At 37.2% G+C, this 13,039-nt stretch overlaps 1 protein-coding gene across 2 annotated transcripts in view; it reads left to right on the forward strand.

Annotated features, from left to right (window-relative positions):
• The window catches only part of LOC109923431 (toll interacting protein), a 13,235-nt gene extending 776 nt beyond the window's left edge, over positions 1-12,459 (forward strand). The window contains exons 2-7 of one of the 2 annotated variants that reach the window (XM_020523458.2): positions 2,892-3,041; positions 5,499-5,681; positions 6,326-6,478; positions 7,813-7,903; positions 10,692-10,712; positions 11,861-12,459. In XM_020523458.2, the coding sequence (XP_020379047.1) occupies positions 2,892-3,041; positions 5,499-5,681; positions 6,326-6,478; positions 7,813-7,903; positions 10,692-10,712; positions 11,861-12,075 (813 nt within the window). In that variant the 3' untranslated portion in view covers positions 12,076-12,459. The remainder of the gene's footprint in view (positions 1-2,891; positions 3,042-5,498; positions 5,682-6,325; positions 6,479-7,812; positions 7,904-10,691; positions 10,713-11,860) is intronic. The other variant, XM_020523464.2, reaches the window with a different exon arrangement.
• The last annotated feature ends 580 nt before the right edge of the window (positions 12,460-13,039 follow it).

The raw sequence follows: 13,039 nt of genomic DNA on the forward strand, positions 1-13,039 counted from the left end.
CTGCTCCTCTGATGCTGCTTGGCCTGCTCTGTTCATCCAGCTCCACAGCTTGTTATCTCGGAGAGTTACGTAGCGTCTCGATGACGGCGATCCCACTGCTTGTAAATAGAGTTCGCTTATCCTGACTTTCTTGAGTATTTATCATGTTGGTAATGTGCCGAATAGATAAAAAGCATCAGTTGTAAGGTTGCCAACGTTGGGTGTATTTCTCGTGGTTTCATCACACAAATCCTACCTTGTAACATCCCAAGTTCTACCAAAACACACTGTCTCGTGCTGATGACGTTGGTTGCCCAATATATTAGTCCTTGTTGCGCACTGCCTTCCGAGACTAATTGGAAAGTGAGCCATGTTAATCACCGTATTATGTGATTCTTGACTGTTAGAGAATCTCAGGAAGCTCATGGTGTAGAAAGTCATTAGGTTCATTAGTGTCTGAAACAGCCATTTGAGCATTTTATCTTCGTGTCAATCTCCTCTCTTTTCTTGGTACATTGTTTCTGTTTAAATAATTGTCTAACGCTCTCTTGAATACCTCCATTACTGGACAATGCATTCCAGACCCCACCTACTAACTACGTGAGGGAAAAAAAGTTCCTTGCATTTTCTTCTTTTGCAAGCCATTTTGAAACCGTGCCAGCTGATTCTTGATCCTTTTGGAAGTGGGAACAGTTGCTTCTGATCCGCCCTGTCTCGACCCCTCATGGTTTTCAAAACTATTAAATCTCTTCTTAGCCTTCTCTCCAAAGAAAACAGTCCCAATGTCTCCATTGCCTCCCCAAAACTGAAGTGTCTCATCCCTGAAACCATTTTTGTAAACCTCTTCAGTCTTTCTGATGTATTCACAGCCTTCCTATGGTGTGGCACACGGAGCTGTATACTCCAAGTGACATCCAAGTACTAAGGAATGATCATCTCTAACTAGAGAGAATCTAACATTGACATTCAGTGGCATAGCCATTACTGAAACACTCAATCAACATCTTGGGGTTTACCACTGATAAGAAACTGACATGGACTAGTCATATAAATATAGCGGCTGGGTCAGGAGCTAGGAATCCTGTGGTGTGTAACTGGCCAAAGCCTTTCCACCATCTCCAAGGCAGTCAGGGAATTCTTCTCACTTTCCTTGATGATTGCAGCTCCAACACTCAGGCTTGATACCATCCAGGACAAAGCAGCCCACTTGAATTGGCATTGCATTCACAAACATTCAGTCCCTCCACCAATGACGCTTAGCAGCAATGTGTAATATTTACAAGATGGACTGCCGAAATTCATCAAGGCTCCTAAGACCGCACCTTTCAAACCTACACTCGCTAACATCTAGAAGGACAAGGGTAGCGGACGTGTAGGAACACCACCATCTCCAAGCCACTTTCCATCCAGACTTGGAAATATATTGCCGTTCCTTCAGTGTCATTGTTTCTAAATCCTGTAACTCCCTCCCTAACGGCATTGTGGGTGTGGCTCCTCCATACAGACAGCAGTGGACACATTTTTACTTTGTCTCCAAGTTCTTTGTGCCAAAATGTATCACTTCACACCTGTACATTGAATTTCATCTTCCAACCATCCAATCAAGAAAATCCTCAATGATTTTCAATGGTCTATGAAGCCAGAATACAAGCATATAGTTTAAGACACCACAGGATTTAAACTTGTACGTCACCACAAAGCTGCCTGCCTTGACCTCAGCAGGCTTGTTTTCCACAGCCTTCGAGCTGTATTTCCGTTCACAGACTGCTTCTTTCCAGTGATGTTGCCAGAAGACTCACCATCAGCAGCAACCCTCGTGGGATGTCGGAACAGCTCCTCAGATTGATTATTCTAGACAAGGGAGTGACATTTCTTTGACATGTTGTCCTGTGGGTGAATTCATCCATGACCCCATTTCTTGGGCATTGTTCAGGGGTGTTTTGGAGTTGGAAGTTTCAATTCATCCTGCCAGAGAATGTATTCCACTCACCTCTCTCGATCGCAAGTGCTTTGAGCACATTAGAAGTTGGAAATTTGGAAAATGTTGCCACCTTGGTTTTTTTGATGCCATACCCTGTCCTAATGGTGTATCTACTGCTGCTATGTTGTTGCATTGCATAGCTAACTCTAAGAAAGTGTGTGAAGTGATGCTTTGAATGCCTTTAATTTCCTTCTTTGCCTTGACCTCAGCATATCAACTGCTCAAAGCATTATTGCTGAGATTGGGAATTCCGTGTGGAATTTTAACCTTTTGAGACATTTTGATATCTATTTGACTGACTTGCAAAGCTGTCCTCAAATCTCCTTTTTTGTTCTAAAATGGTAAATGTTTGAATCTGTTTTTAAAAGTAGCGATTTTGTTTTTTTTTTTTTTGAAAGCTGTACTACGAAAATGCAGTGTCCTATCATTCAATTTATATTGATGAAAAATGTGCTGTTAATTTTAAACTCACGACATAATGAGGGTGTTTTCAAAATTGGCTGGTATAGATTTAATGGAAGAATCCTTTCCAATATTGCCTGTATTTCATTTCATAGTGCAGTATGTCAACAAAACAATTCTTCTACTTATCAAATGTATCAGAAACTGCTGGAGTTCTCTAGGTACAAAAGTAACTGTACTGCTTAAACCATCACCTAACTGAATGTGAACCACTGAATATTGTAATAGAGACTGGTAGATTTGAATTATGAAATCAGGAAAGCATAAGCACTTTAGTGGGCTTTGCCATTTTAAGGGTATGGGCTGACACCTTCTGGTAATTATTCCCTTAATGTCATCAAGTGGTGTGATGAATGTGGCTGAATAACTAGTTAGCATTCATGATATTGGCATTGGCCTGTTACTGGGTAATAATATTTATGATGTTTTACTGCCCGTTGATGTGAAAACATTTTGCACTGTGTTGAAGGTTTTCATTGGAGAGTTGCCACAGGATTTCCTTCGTATTGTACCAACTCAGCAACAGCAGCAAGTACAACTTGATGCGCAGGCAGCTCAACAATTACAATTTGGAACTAGCATGGCTACTGTGGGTCGATTGAGCATCACTGTGGTACAGGTAGGGAATGTTTGTTTCTTTCTCAATAAAGGTCAATTTGCTGGCTAAGAGCAGTGCAATTAGTGAAGGACCCAACTCTGTTCCCACAACTTGATGCCTTTGGATTTTGAGACATGCTAAATTATGCACTACACTTCATGATAGTAAAGTGCTTCTGCACTTGAAACATAAAATGGTTTATCTCACCTGTGTGAACTAAACTTGGAACTTAATACAAATCAAATTGATGTATTGCAGTCTGTCTCTGGACCACATTTTGTATTTCAGTCTGCTGCCTGAAATTTCTCTTGTGGTGGAAAAGATTGATTTTGAGATAATTTCACGAGTAGTTTGATTTTCAAGAATTCTATTCTGAACCATATTTTCTGTAAATTATGGATTCAGAAGAAGGAATTTAAAAACCTGTGTCCCTTTTCACTTATTGAGCAATTTCAAATAAAATCTGCAGAGAGCATTTTAAAAACTTTCTCCAAAATTATGACAATAGTGTTATTATTTCATCTGAAGTCACTGAAGAAACACTTTTTTTTTGAAGAGTTTGATTATGCTTGGATTAATAATTCTTAAACAGCAGTTGTAAATAGGAATTATTTTGGAATTCTAGTAAATATTATTGGAGTATAATCATAGGACCACTAATCTGCAAAGAATTAATAAATCAATAGCCTTTTCTTTGGAGAATTATGGAATTCAGTAATATATAACTCTATTTGTGAGGATCATGCTGTGATCCCGATAATTTTTCCACTGATTAGGGGTATTAAATGTTTATTCAGAAGTTACTTTCATCATAAATTTCATGTATTAATGTAAGTATTAGTATAAATTGTATGGCTGACAAGTTGTAATAATATATAACTATTGTTTTGCTTGGACATTGCTCTGCTCTGACCAGCCAGTTCCAAATGTTTGTCTCTGGAAAGATACCAGAAACTTTCCCAACCTGCACAAACATTTATGAACAAATTGCACAAAAAAATTCAAATGTTTAGTCCAACAACACCATAAACATGTCACTTCAGTTTCTCTGTTGTGTGAACCAGAACTCGATTTCAAGACTCTTCTGACGAATTGAGCAATATTAATTCAAAATTAGATATAGGAATGGATGTTGATATTAACAGAATTAATCGCTTTGTGTTCTTAGCAGTTAATTGTAAATATTTTCACTTTTCTCCATCTGTACTTTTTTTCCACAAGGTTAGAATTTTTTAAAAATTGTACTCTACAACCGTCAGGTCAAAAAAAATTGCACATGTAATACCACTTGCCTGGAGAGTAATAGATGGCTCTAGTTTGAGTGACTATTTAGCTGTTAAGGTAAACTGTGATATATCTATTAAGAAATGCAATATAAATGGCAGGTCAAGTGATATGTTGCAACTACAGTCTGTGGAGCTGCTGCCTAGCTGTGAGATCCATAATAATCACATCTGCTGTAAATATTTGCAGCTCGAGGATCTTCAGATCAGGGTTGATGAGCTTAAGCCCCAACTGCAGATGCTGTCCTACATAAGGGGAAGAAATTATACAACCACTTTTTTTTGTTCCAGAAAGTGATCGCACCCCTGCCTAAGTTATGTACGTTAGACTGTTTGTTTTTTTTTGTGGTTTAGGGTAAGATTGTGACCACAACTTGACATTCTAATTATATTTAATAGCAACATTGTAGAGAGCTTAAAAAAAAGTTGATTAACCTTCTTCTCAGTTGAAAGTAGGCCAAGTTACTCCATATTCACTGTGCCCTCTACCTCATGCACTGCTCCCTCTGTAACCCTACCTAAAATTTCGAAATGCTTTGACATTCTTTCAGTAGAAGACAATCTTGTACAAAATTGCTGTTTGTGTTCAATTCAGAAAAGTTGCTATCTGGATCTTATGGTTATATTTTGCAATGACATGTTAGCCCCTAACAGTGTTTAATGTTTGGCATTGAGACTTGTTAGAGATTAAATATTGCATCAGAAAATGTAATTATTTTCTCAGTTGTTATTGGCTTTTTTACCCTTCCCCGTCCTTCCTCTAGCAAAAAGATGACAAGCCGTCACAGCCTGGTCTAGTATTCATTTGCATCAACAGCAGCCAGAGAGCAGCACAAAGTTGTATTTGCTTCATTGCTTTGTAGTATTGGTGTGTATACACTAATGGGAAAGTTTTTTTTTTGTATGCAGTTTGGACTAAATTGTAGTATATGAAGAGTGAATTGCACATCCTTGAACGCCCAGTCTAAACCATGATTGGCAGAAATGTCTCTGCCAGTTAAGAAAAGTTACAGCGTGATTTTAAGCCCTTCGTACTCCACCTTTACAATGGATTACTTGGATGACTTGAAGCTCTGAGAAGGAAATCGAATGTTGTCTTTGTCTTGACAGGGCAGGAATTTATTCAACTGGAATCTGGTAAAACTCCTCCGAATCTTCTTTGTTGCATAAATATAACTTAATTCTGTCTGTCTAGGCAAAACTGGCAAAAAACTATGGGATGACACGTATGGATCCTTACTGCAGAATACGTCTTGGATATGCAGTATATGAGACACCTACAGCACATAATGGAGCAAAAAACCCAAGATGGAACAAAGTCATTCAGTGTACTGTGCCACCTGGCGTTGATTCATTTTACTTAGAGATATTTGATGAGGTGAGTTTCTAAACTGTATTATTTAAGTTGCATCATTCACATTCCCATTGATTTCAGCATGGCAAACTGTTAAACAGTTAAAATGTACTTTACTTTAAATGTGAAGTTTTAGGAGTGCTGGCTTATTAGATAGTGGACCTGCACTTGAGCTGTCAATTATTTGATCTTTTCTCTCTTTTTGTTTTCAATAATTTCTGATATTGAAACTTGTATATTACATACTATCATTTTACATAGTAGGGAAATGTCTAAAATCTTGATTTTGGAAGTCAGTAACACGCTCAATGCATGCATTAGAACTATCCCCAAATGAGCTGGAATTTACATACAGGAAAGCTCAAATAGTGGTCTGGGATCTGCTAAAGTTTAGTAGTTGCTTATAAAATTGCCCTAAAGTGGAATGGCAGATGCTAAGCCAAAGAAAGACAATTGTTCTGTTGTGTTATTTGTTTGTATTATTTTACAGCTCCTTCAGGGTAATTGATGGATCCAGTAGCATTTAAAAGTTATACACGTTCATATTTTTTTCATATTATCACCTTTTGTGATTTCAACCTTACTGTTTAAAAGCTCTTGGAAAAGACTAACTGCTTGTTATTCCATCAGTATACATTTTCTATTGAAACATGTTTTATTATTTGCAGCGGGCTTTTTCCATGGATGATAGAATTGCTTGGACTCATATAACTATCCCAGAACTACTAAAAGAAGGCAAAGTAGTGGATGAGTGGTACAGCCTTAGCGGAAGGCAAGGTGATGATAAAGAAGGAATGATCAACCTTGTTATGTCTTATGCAGTAAGTGACACATTTTAGATTATTCTTTTTTTTTAAACTTGTTTATGTGAAAGTCTTGATAGACACTGCATTTCAAGAACTGGTTGATAGTTTAGCATTGCAATTTGAGGTTAAAAATGTAACTTACAATTTCAGTGATATAGGTGACATTTAAAGACATTGTGTACATTGTCTAATTTTTGAAAATTATTCATAAGCTTATAGTCATTTGGTAGTATTGCTGAAAAAAGATGCATTATCTCAACTTTTCATCTTGCACCTGCCTCAACCACTGAGCACTATAAATATTGTTTTGCCTTTACTTTACTTTTTTTTTGTAGCTTGCGCTGATGCGTGCAAGACACAAATTTTGGTAAAATGTTTTTTCTTCAATACCAAATAAGATTATTAAGCTTCAGTTTCCTTTTTATATAGTTATTACAACAAAAGCCAATATTCAATCACTGATGTCGAATATTTTTTGACAGTGCTGTATTTCTCAGATCTGTGAATGCTAGGTATGACCTTGATCTTGAAAGTTAGCTTTGCAGTCCTCCTGATTAGGTATAGTTCTTGCTGAGACTTTCATTGATGCTGTGACAACATCCTGACTGTACTTTGCTGAATATCATACTCTGTTTTAGATACCTCCACCTTGGAAAAGATTACTAGCCATTGATACGCTGGGATATTACTTGGGATAAATGAGTAGATTATGGTCGGACACTAGTTAGCCTTGGGGTGTAATTTCTGGAGACAGAGATTATGGAGTTATTTAAATTGCGATGTTAAAAGGGGAGTAGATGAAGTCTGGTAAATAGAAGGAAATTTAGTAGGTTAAAGCCTTCAAGCAAAGGGTTGCGCAAATGCAAAGTGCGTTGCCCTAGAAGGTCATGTTTACTGAATCAGACGTTGCAATCCACAATATGTATAAACCGGTGTTATTTTAGAGTTTTAATCTTGTGTAGTCCCCCATTTCTTATATTGGTAAGACAGTAAATGCTGCTGTGGTTTTTGTTTCTATGTAAACTGCCTGTTGCAGATTTTTTTTTTTTTTTGTGCAGCATTTTGTTCACAATTCTTGAAATATTTCAAATTGCAAGACTTGTCCTTTAAGTTTTCAAAATGTTTGTGTTCTATCGAAATCTGAGTTTCCTTTGAGAATTTGTGTCCCCATTTTTTTTCATATTCAGATAATCTATCGTCTGCATACGTTATGCTTATTACCCAATTGAAACAAGTTGAGTGGCACAGTTTGATTTTCAACTTAATCCAATCTTGCAATGCCTTAAATTTTACTTTGTTTTTTGGGAAGAAAATCCTTTTAACTGTCAATTTTTCATTGCATTTCACAGACATTGCCACCAAACATGTTGGTGCAGCCACAGCCAGTAGTGTTAATGCCCACTGTGTACCAACAGGGACTAGGATACATGCCTATTACAGGTATGATTAAGCTTTTCTAACCTCCTTTTAAGGTGAGGAAGGAGTCTCTTGGCAATCCTTTCCTTCTATTTCTTTGCTAACAGAAGTATGGAACCTGATTGTTTGTCGAGAAATGATCGAAAGAGATGTTCATTGCTTCCTAACTTTACCTAGTCTTTACATGAAATTTAAAATAAACATTATGATGCCAAGGGGAGGCAATGGCCTAGTGGTTTAATTGCTGGACTGTTAACCAAGAGACCGAGGTAATGTTCTGGGGACCTAGACTTGAATCCCGTCATGGCAGATGGTGGAATTTGAATTCAATAAATATCTGGAATGATGACTGTGAACCCATTGTCGATTGTCAGAAAAATCCATCTGGTTCACTAGTGTCCTTTAGGGAAGGAAACTGCCATTCTTACCTGATCTGGCCTAAATGTGACTCCAGACCAACAGCAATGTGGTTGACTCCTTACTGGTGTGCTTGTGCATCAGTTGCTGAAGGTAAGCATGAAGGTGCAGCAGTTGATAAAGAAGGCAAGTTGGCCTTCATTTGAGAGTTTCGAGTACAGGAGCTAGGATGTGTTGTTGCAGTTATACTGGGCCTTGGTGAGGCCACTTCTGGAATATTATTTGGTCTCCCTTCCTGAGGAAGGATGCTCTTGCTGTTGATGGAGTGCAGCATAGGTTTACCAGGCAGATTCGAGGGATGGCAGGACTGATGTATGAGGAGAGACTGACTGACTAGGTTAGGATTGTTTTCGCTGGAGCTCAGGCAAATGAGGGGGCATCTCATAAAGACTTATATAATTCTAACAACAGGACTAAACAGGGTAGTTGCAGGGAGAATGTTCTCTGGGTGTGTCCAGAACCAGGAGTCACAGTCTGAAGATTCAGGGTAGACAATTTAGGATCGAGATGAGATATTTCTTTACCCAAGAGCAATGAGCCTGTGGAATTCATTACAACAGGAAGTAGTTGATGCCAAAACATTGAAAATATTCAAGAGGTGGCTAGATATAGCACTTTGGGGCAAATGGGATCAAAGGTCATGGTGAGTAAGCAGGATTAGGTTATTGAGTTGGACGATCGGCCATAATCATGATGAATGGCAGAGCAGGCTTGAAGGGCTGCATGGCCACCTCCTGCTCCAATCTTCGATATTTATTTCTGTGCATTTCAGCGATTTTTGGGTTTTTTGTAGAATGGAATATTTTTCCTTATTTCCTGTTAAGCATTGAAGATGACAATGCATGCCTCGTTTAGTGGTATTGGGGCTGCTATTAATAGTCTGATTGTGCCTTGGCCAGCTGGACTTACAACTTTGACATTTCTTGTGCCTATGTATAAGGTTCAGAAGCTAAAATGTGAGGCACCAGTAACTATTTAAGGACTGTTCACTGCTCTTAGACTCATAGTATTTCAACAGAAAAATTAGTTTGAAATACATTAACCTTTTTACTTTTTGAATGCCAAAGGAATTGAGGAATATGTGATTTTTAAAATAAAACAAATTTTCTTTAATGCACATTATAAATGAACCACCTAGTGTGACATAGTCTGTTCCAGCATATGGCACAATTTGATTTTCAACTTCATCCAATCTCAATACCTTGCAAAGTTGTGCAGGATATTCAGCAAGCCTTAGCCTCCTATTTCTGAAGGCTCTGATGTTCTGTGCAACTGATGTCCCAATTGTCTGCCTAAAAACAGGCATTGAGTTGTTGCATTTTTAAAGCTTGCTGCCTATGGAGGCACAAGAAGTACTAGCAGCTCCCACAGTTAAAATCAAATTTCAGTTTGACCCTGAGAATCTGCTTGAATTGTACTTTCTTGGTAGGAAATCCATTTCAGGCCCAAAAGCAGACCTAAACTGAAGAAACTTCATCCTTTATTAGCTTGTGAAGCACCTACTTCAGTGGCAGAGGTAGTAAGCCACGGAACAGACAATATTACTGGTTAAAGACTCAATTATGTATTGCTATGCCCACATCATGATCTAGTATTCAATAGACTTATTAGTGATCATTCAACTATTAAAAACAGCTTGCAGCACAGGAGCGTCTCCATGAAGCTGTGATTTAAATGTCTATTTTTCTGCACTGTATTGGTTTGATGTAATGTTTATATTTTGGGGAACCGATTTAATATTAAATGTAATCGTTCGTTGATTGTTCACGAGATATTTTCTTGCCGCATGCAACTAATACAGACTTTGGCAAGTGCCACACTGTTTAAAAGGGTTCAAAAGTTCTTTTCTGTCTTTATTAATTTTGTATTTTTGGCAATTTAAAACTGCATTTTGGGAGTTGAGCTTTTTTTTTCTTTTTGCAAAGTATCATGTATCTTTTTGTAGAAAATGTCACCCTTCCCATCTCTCACTCCAACCCTCTAGACATAACCCTTTTGTCATTCTTTTTTTCACCAAGGCATCTGCCTCGCCTCTCTGACCTGTGGTCACTGGCACATGTACCTGATAATGACATCACTGTAAATGGAGTGTAGTGGTGTTATTGGTGCCAGACACTTCCTGCAGTCTGCCCTGACACAATAGGATGATATCTCTAGCCGCATTGGCACATTCGCAACAGCTATATTGCATTATTGATAATCACTGCATTTGTTTTAAAAGAAAAATCTGAGCTGTGGTTTATACCCTGCAACGTATGAGATGGTAATAATTGTGGTTTGTAATAAGAGGAAATTGGATATGATTTGCTTTCTCACTAATTCTAAATTTTCGGACATGTTATTAATGTTGCTTCTTGGTATTTTTGCGCTTTAATTTCCTTATTACCCACTTCAGGGCTTGAGTATTTTGCTTTGGGTAAGTTTTTTGAGTGACGTTTACTGCCTTTCCTCACAGGCTAAGTCTATGCATGAACACATTCAAAATGTCATTTGCTTGTGTATTTTAAACTGGCTGTTGCTTAAGCATTCTTTGTAAGATCTCAATAAAGGATCGATGGTTGGCTTCACGTTTTAATGTGTCTGATTTTGATAATGTATTGCTTTTCATATTAAATTTGCACCAGCAAATAAATTACGAATACACTTAAATACATTTGAGCTTCAAAATCTGTCAGGTAAAATTGGCTAACTGATATTTTTACATTTACAAACTTATTAAAAATTCAATCGGCTGCTTTATTTATATTACTAATGTTCAGTAGAACTGGTATCAACTGTATAGAGGACGAAATTGAAATTCACTTACCTTTTTTAAAAAAAAATTGACCTCCTCAATTATTTCAAAATTATTTTAATATAGGTTGTATTTTATATATGTCAAAATGTGTGGTACAAGTAACCTGCATGAATTAATTTTCACAAGTAATGTTTGCAGCTGGTTCTCTGTATTCTGTTTCCTTTAATTTTTTTTTAAACAAAATGTTTTTGGAATCACACTCGGATTCCTAGTAATATTGTGGCTTCCTTTTAAAGTGCATTGTTTGTACAAAAGCATAGTACTTATGGCAGAAGAGATTTTAAACTTTTGAGTACTGATTTTAACATAACAAAAATTACCAAAAAAAATCTTATTTGAAATTAAATATTGCAATTTGTATGAAACTTGAAGCTTGCCATTAAAATATCATCTCTTCCATCAGCATTGAATTTTCATAATCCATAAACTGGACTAAGTAGACTGGAATTGCTAGCATTAATACAAATTAATAACCAAATAACTTCAAATAATAAAAATTGAAATACCACAAGGTACAGATTACAGTTGTAATAGTGTTCTGCAATTAATGGATTTATTTTAACTTACTGTAGTAAATCAATCCAGTCTGATGTCCCTTAGTGGATTATTTTTCCCTCCGTTTTGGCATTTGTTAAACTACCTATATGAAACATCATGCTTGTGGTTTAAAAATCACATGCTAAGTTATTTTTCATATCATTTGCTTACGTTTTCATTCTGTCTTGATTCCTGGAATACTATTAAATACCATTTCTTTTATTTGCCAGGAGTGCCAACAGTCTATACACAAGGAATGATTCCAGTTGCAGCACCAACACAGGTATCTGCTCCACAAAATCTGTACAGTGAGGAAGATCTCAAATCCATCCAGGATATGTTCCCTAACATGGACAGAGAAGTGATCCGTTCAGTGCTGGAAGCACAGAGAGGCAACAAAGATGCAGCAATTAATTCTTTGCTCCAGATCAATGAAGAATCTTAGGAATATGTGCAGTCATTGTCCATATTGCCAAGGGCCATAATAACTGATGTATCTCTGCAACAAAGACTTTGAGCTTTCTCTGTCAATCTTTCTTGTTTGCATATGCACATGTCCGATAAACAACACATTGTACAAAGTTTGTAACTGTATTAAACATAGAGTTCTGTAATCGAAGTGCATATGCTTAAGTTCAGAAAGGCTGCTAAATTCATATCTTGAGGTTATATACTAATTTGTCCCACTGAGCTTAGTTAAACTTCATGCTTACGTCCTTGAAGTACGTCTGTTGTGGATTTGATGGCATTTAATGCTGATTGTCCACCTGTCAAGTGCTTTGAAAATTGTCTTTTCTTAGAGTTTATTAAAAATGTGCATTAATTGGAATTTTGCAGCTAGTTTTACTCTGAACTGGAGTTGAAATTATGTACAGAAGCTATAGCTACTTACTTACATTTTACAATCTTCCATGCACACACACAACCTGATGTACATGTGCACCCACACCCCTGGTAATAAGTAGCCTTCACCAACAACACACACTGTTGGAAAAATGACTTATTTATTTCAGTTAGCCACACTCCATAAAAGTTGCCCTCACTCCCAGAATTATGCAACCAGATCAAGCTCAATTAATTATTAATACATTTTATTCCTGTTCCTTTATGCCATTAGATCTCCAGACAATCTTTCAGATCATATTAGATGACAAAGATAAAGACCACGTTAATTGTACTTTTTAGTTTAAATTACTTGTGCCTCATGCCCCTTCACTGCTCTCCTACTTCATCTGCTTTTCTCTTTTTCTTTACTGTGCTTCTTTTTCAATGTTACTATTTATTATGGTACATCGCCTTTTAAAAACTTTGGCGGAAAGTGTCGTCTCCCAGCCCAGGTACAGTGACCAAGGTGGCTTACACTGCCCTGGACTGGCAGTATAGGCCTGGTGGAGTGGTCTCCTAGTGTG

The sequence above is a fragment of the Rhincodon typus genome, chromosome 17 (genome assembly GCF_021869965.1).
Source record: "Rhincodon typus isolate 14 chromosome 17, sRhiTyp1.1, whole genome shotgun sequence".
NCBI classification, from domain to species: Eukaryota; Metazoa; Chordata; class Chondrichthyes; order Orectolobiformes; family Rhincodontidae; genus Rhincodon; species Rhincodon typus.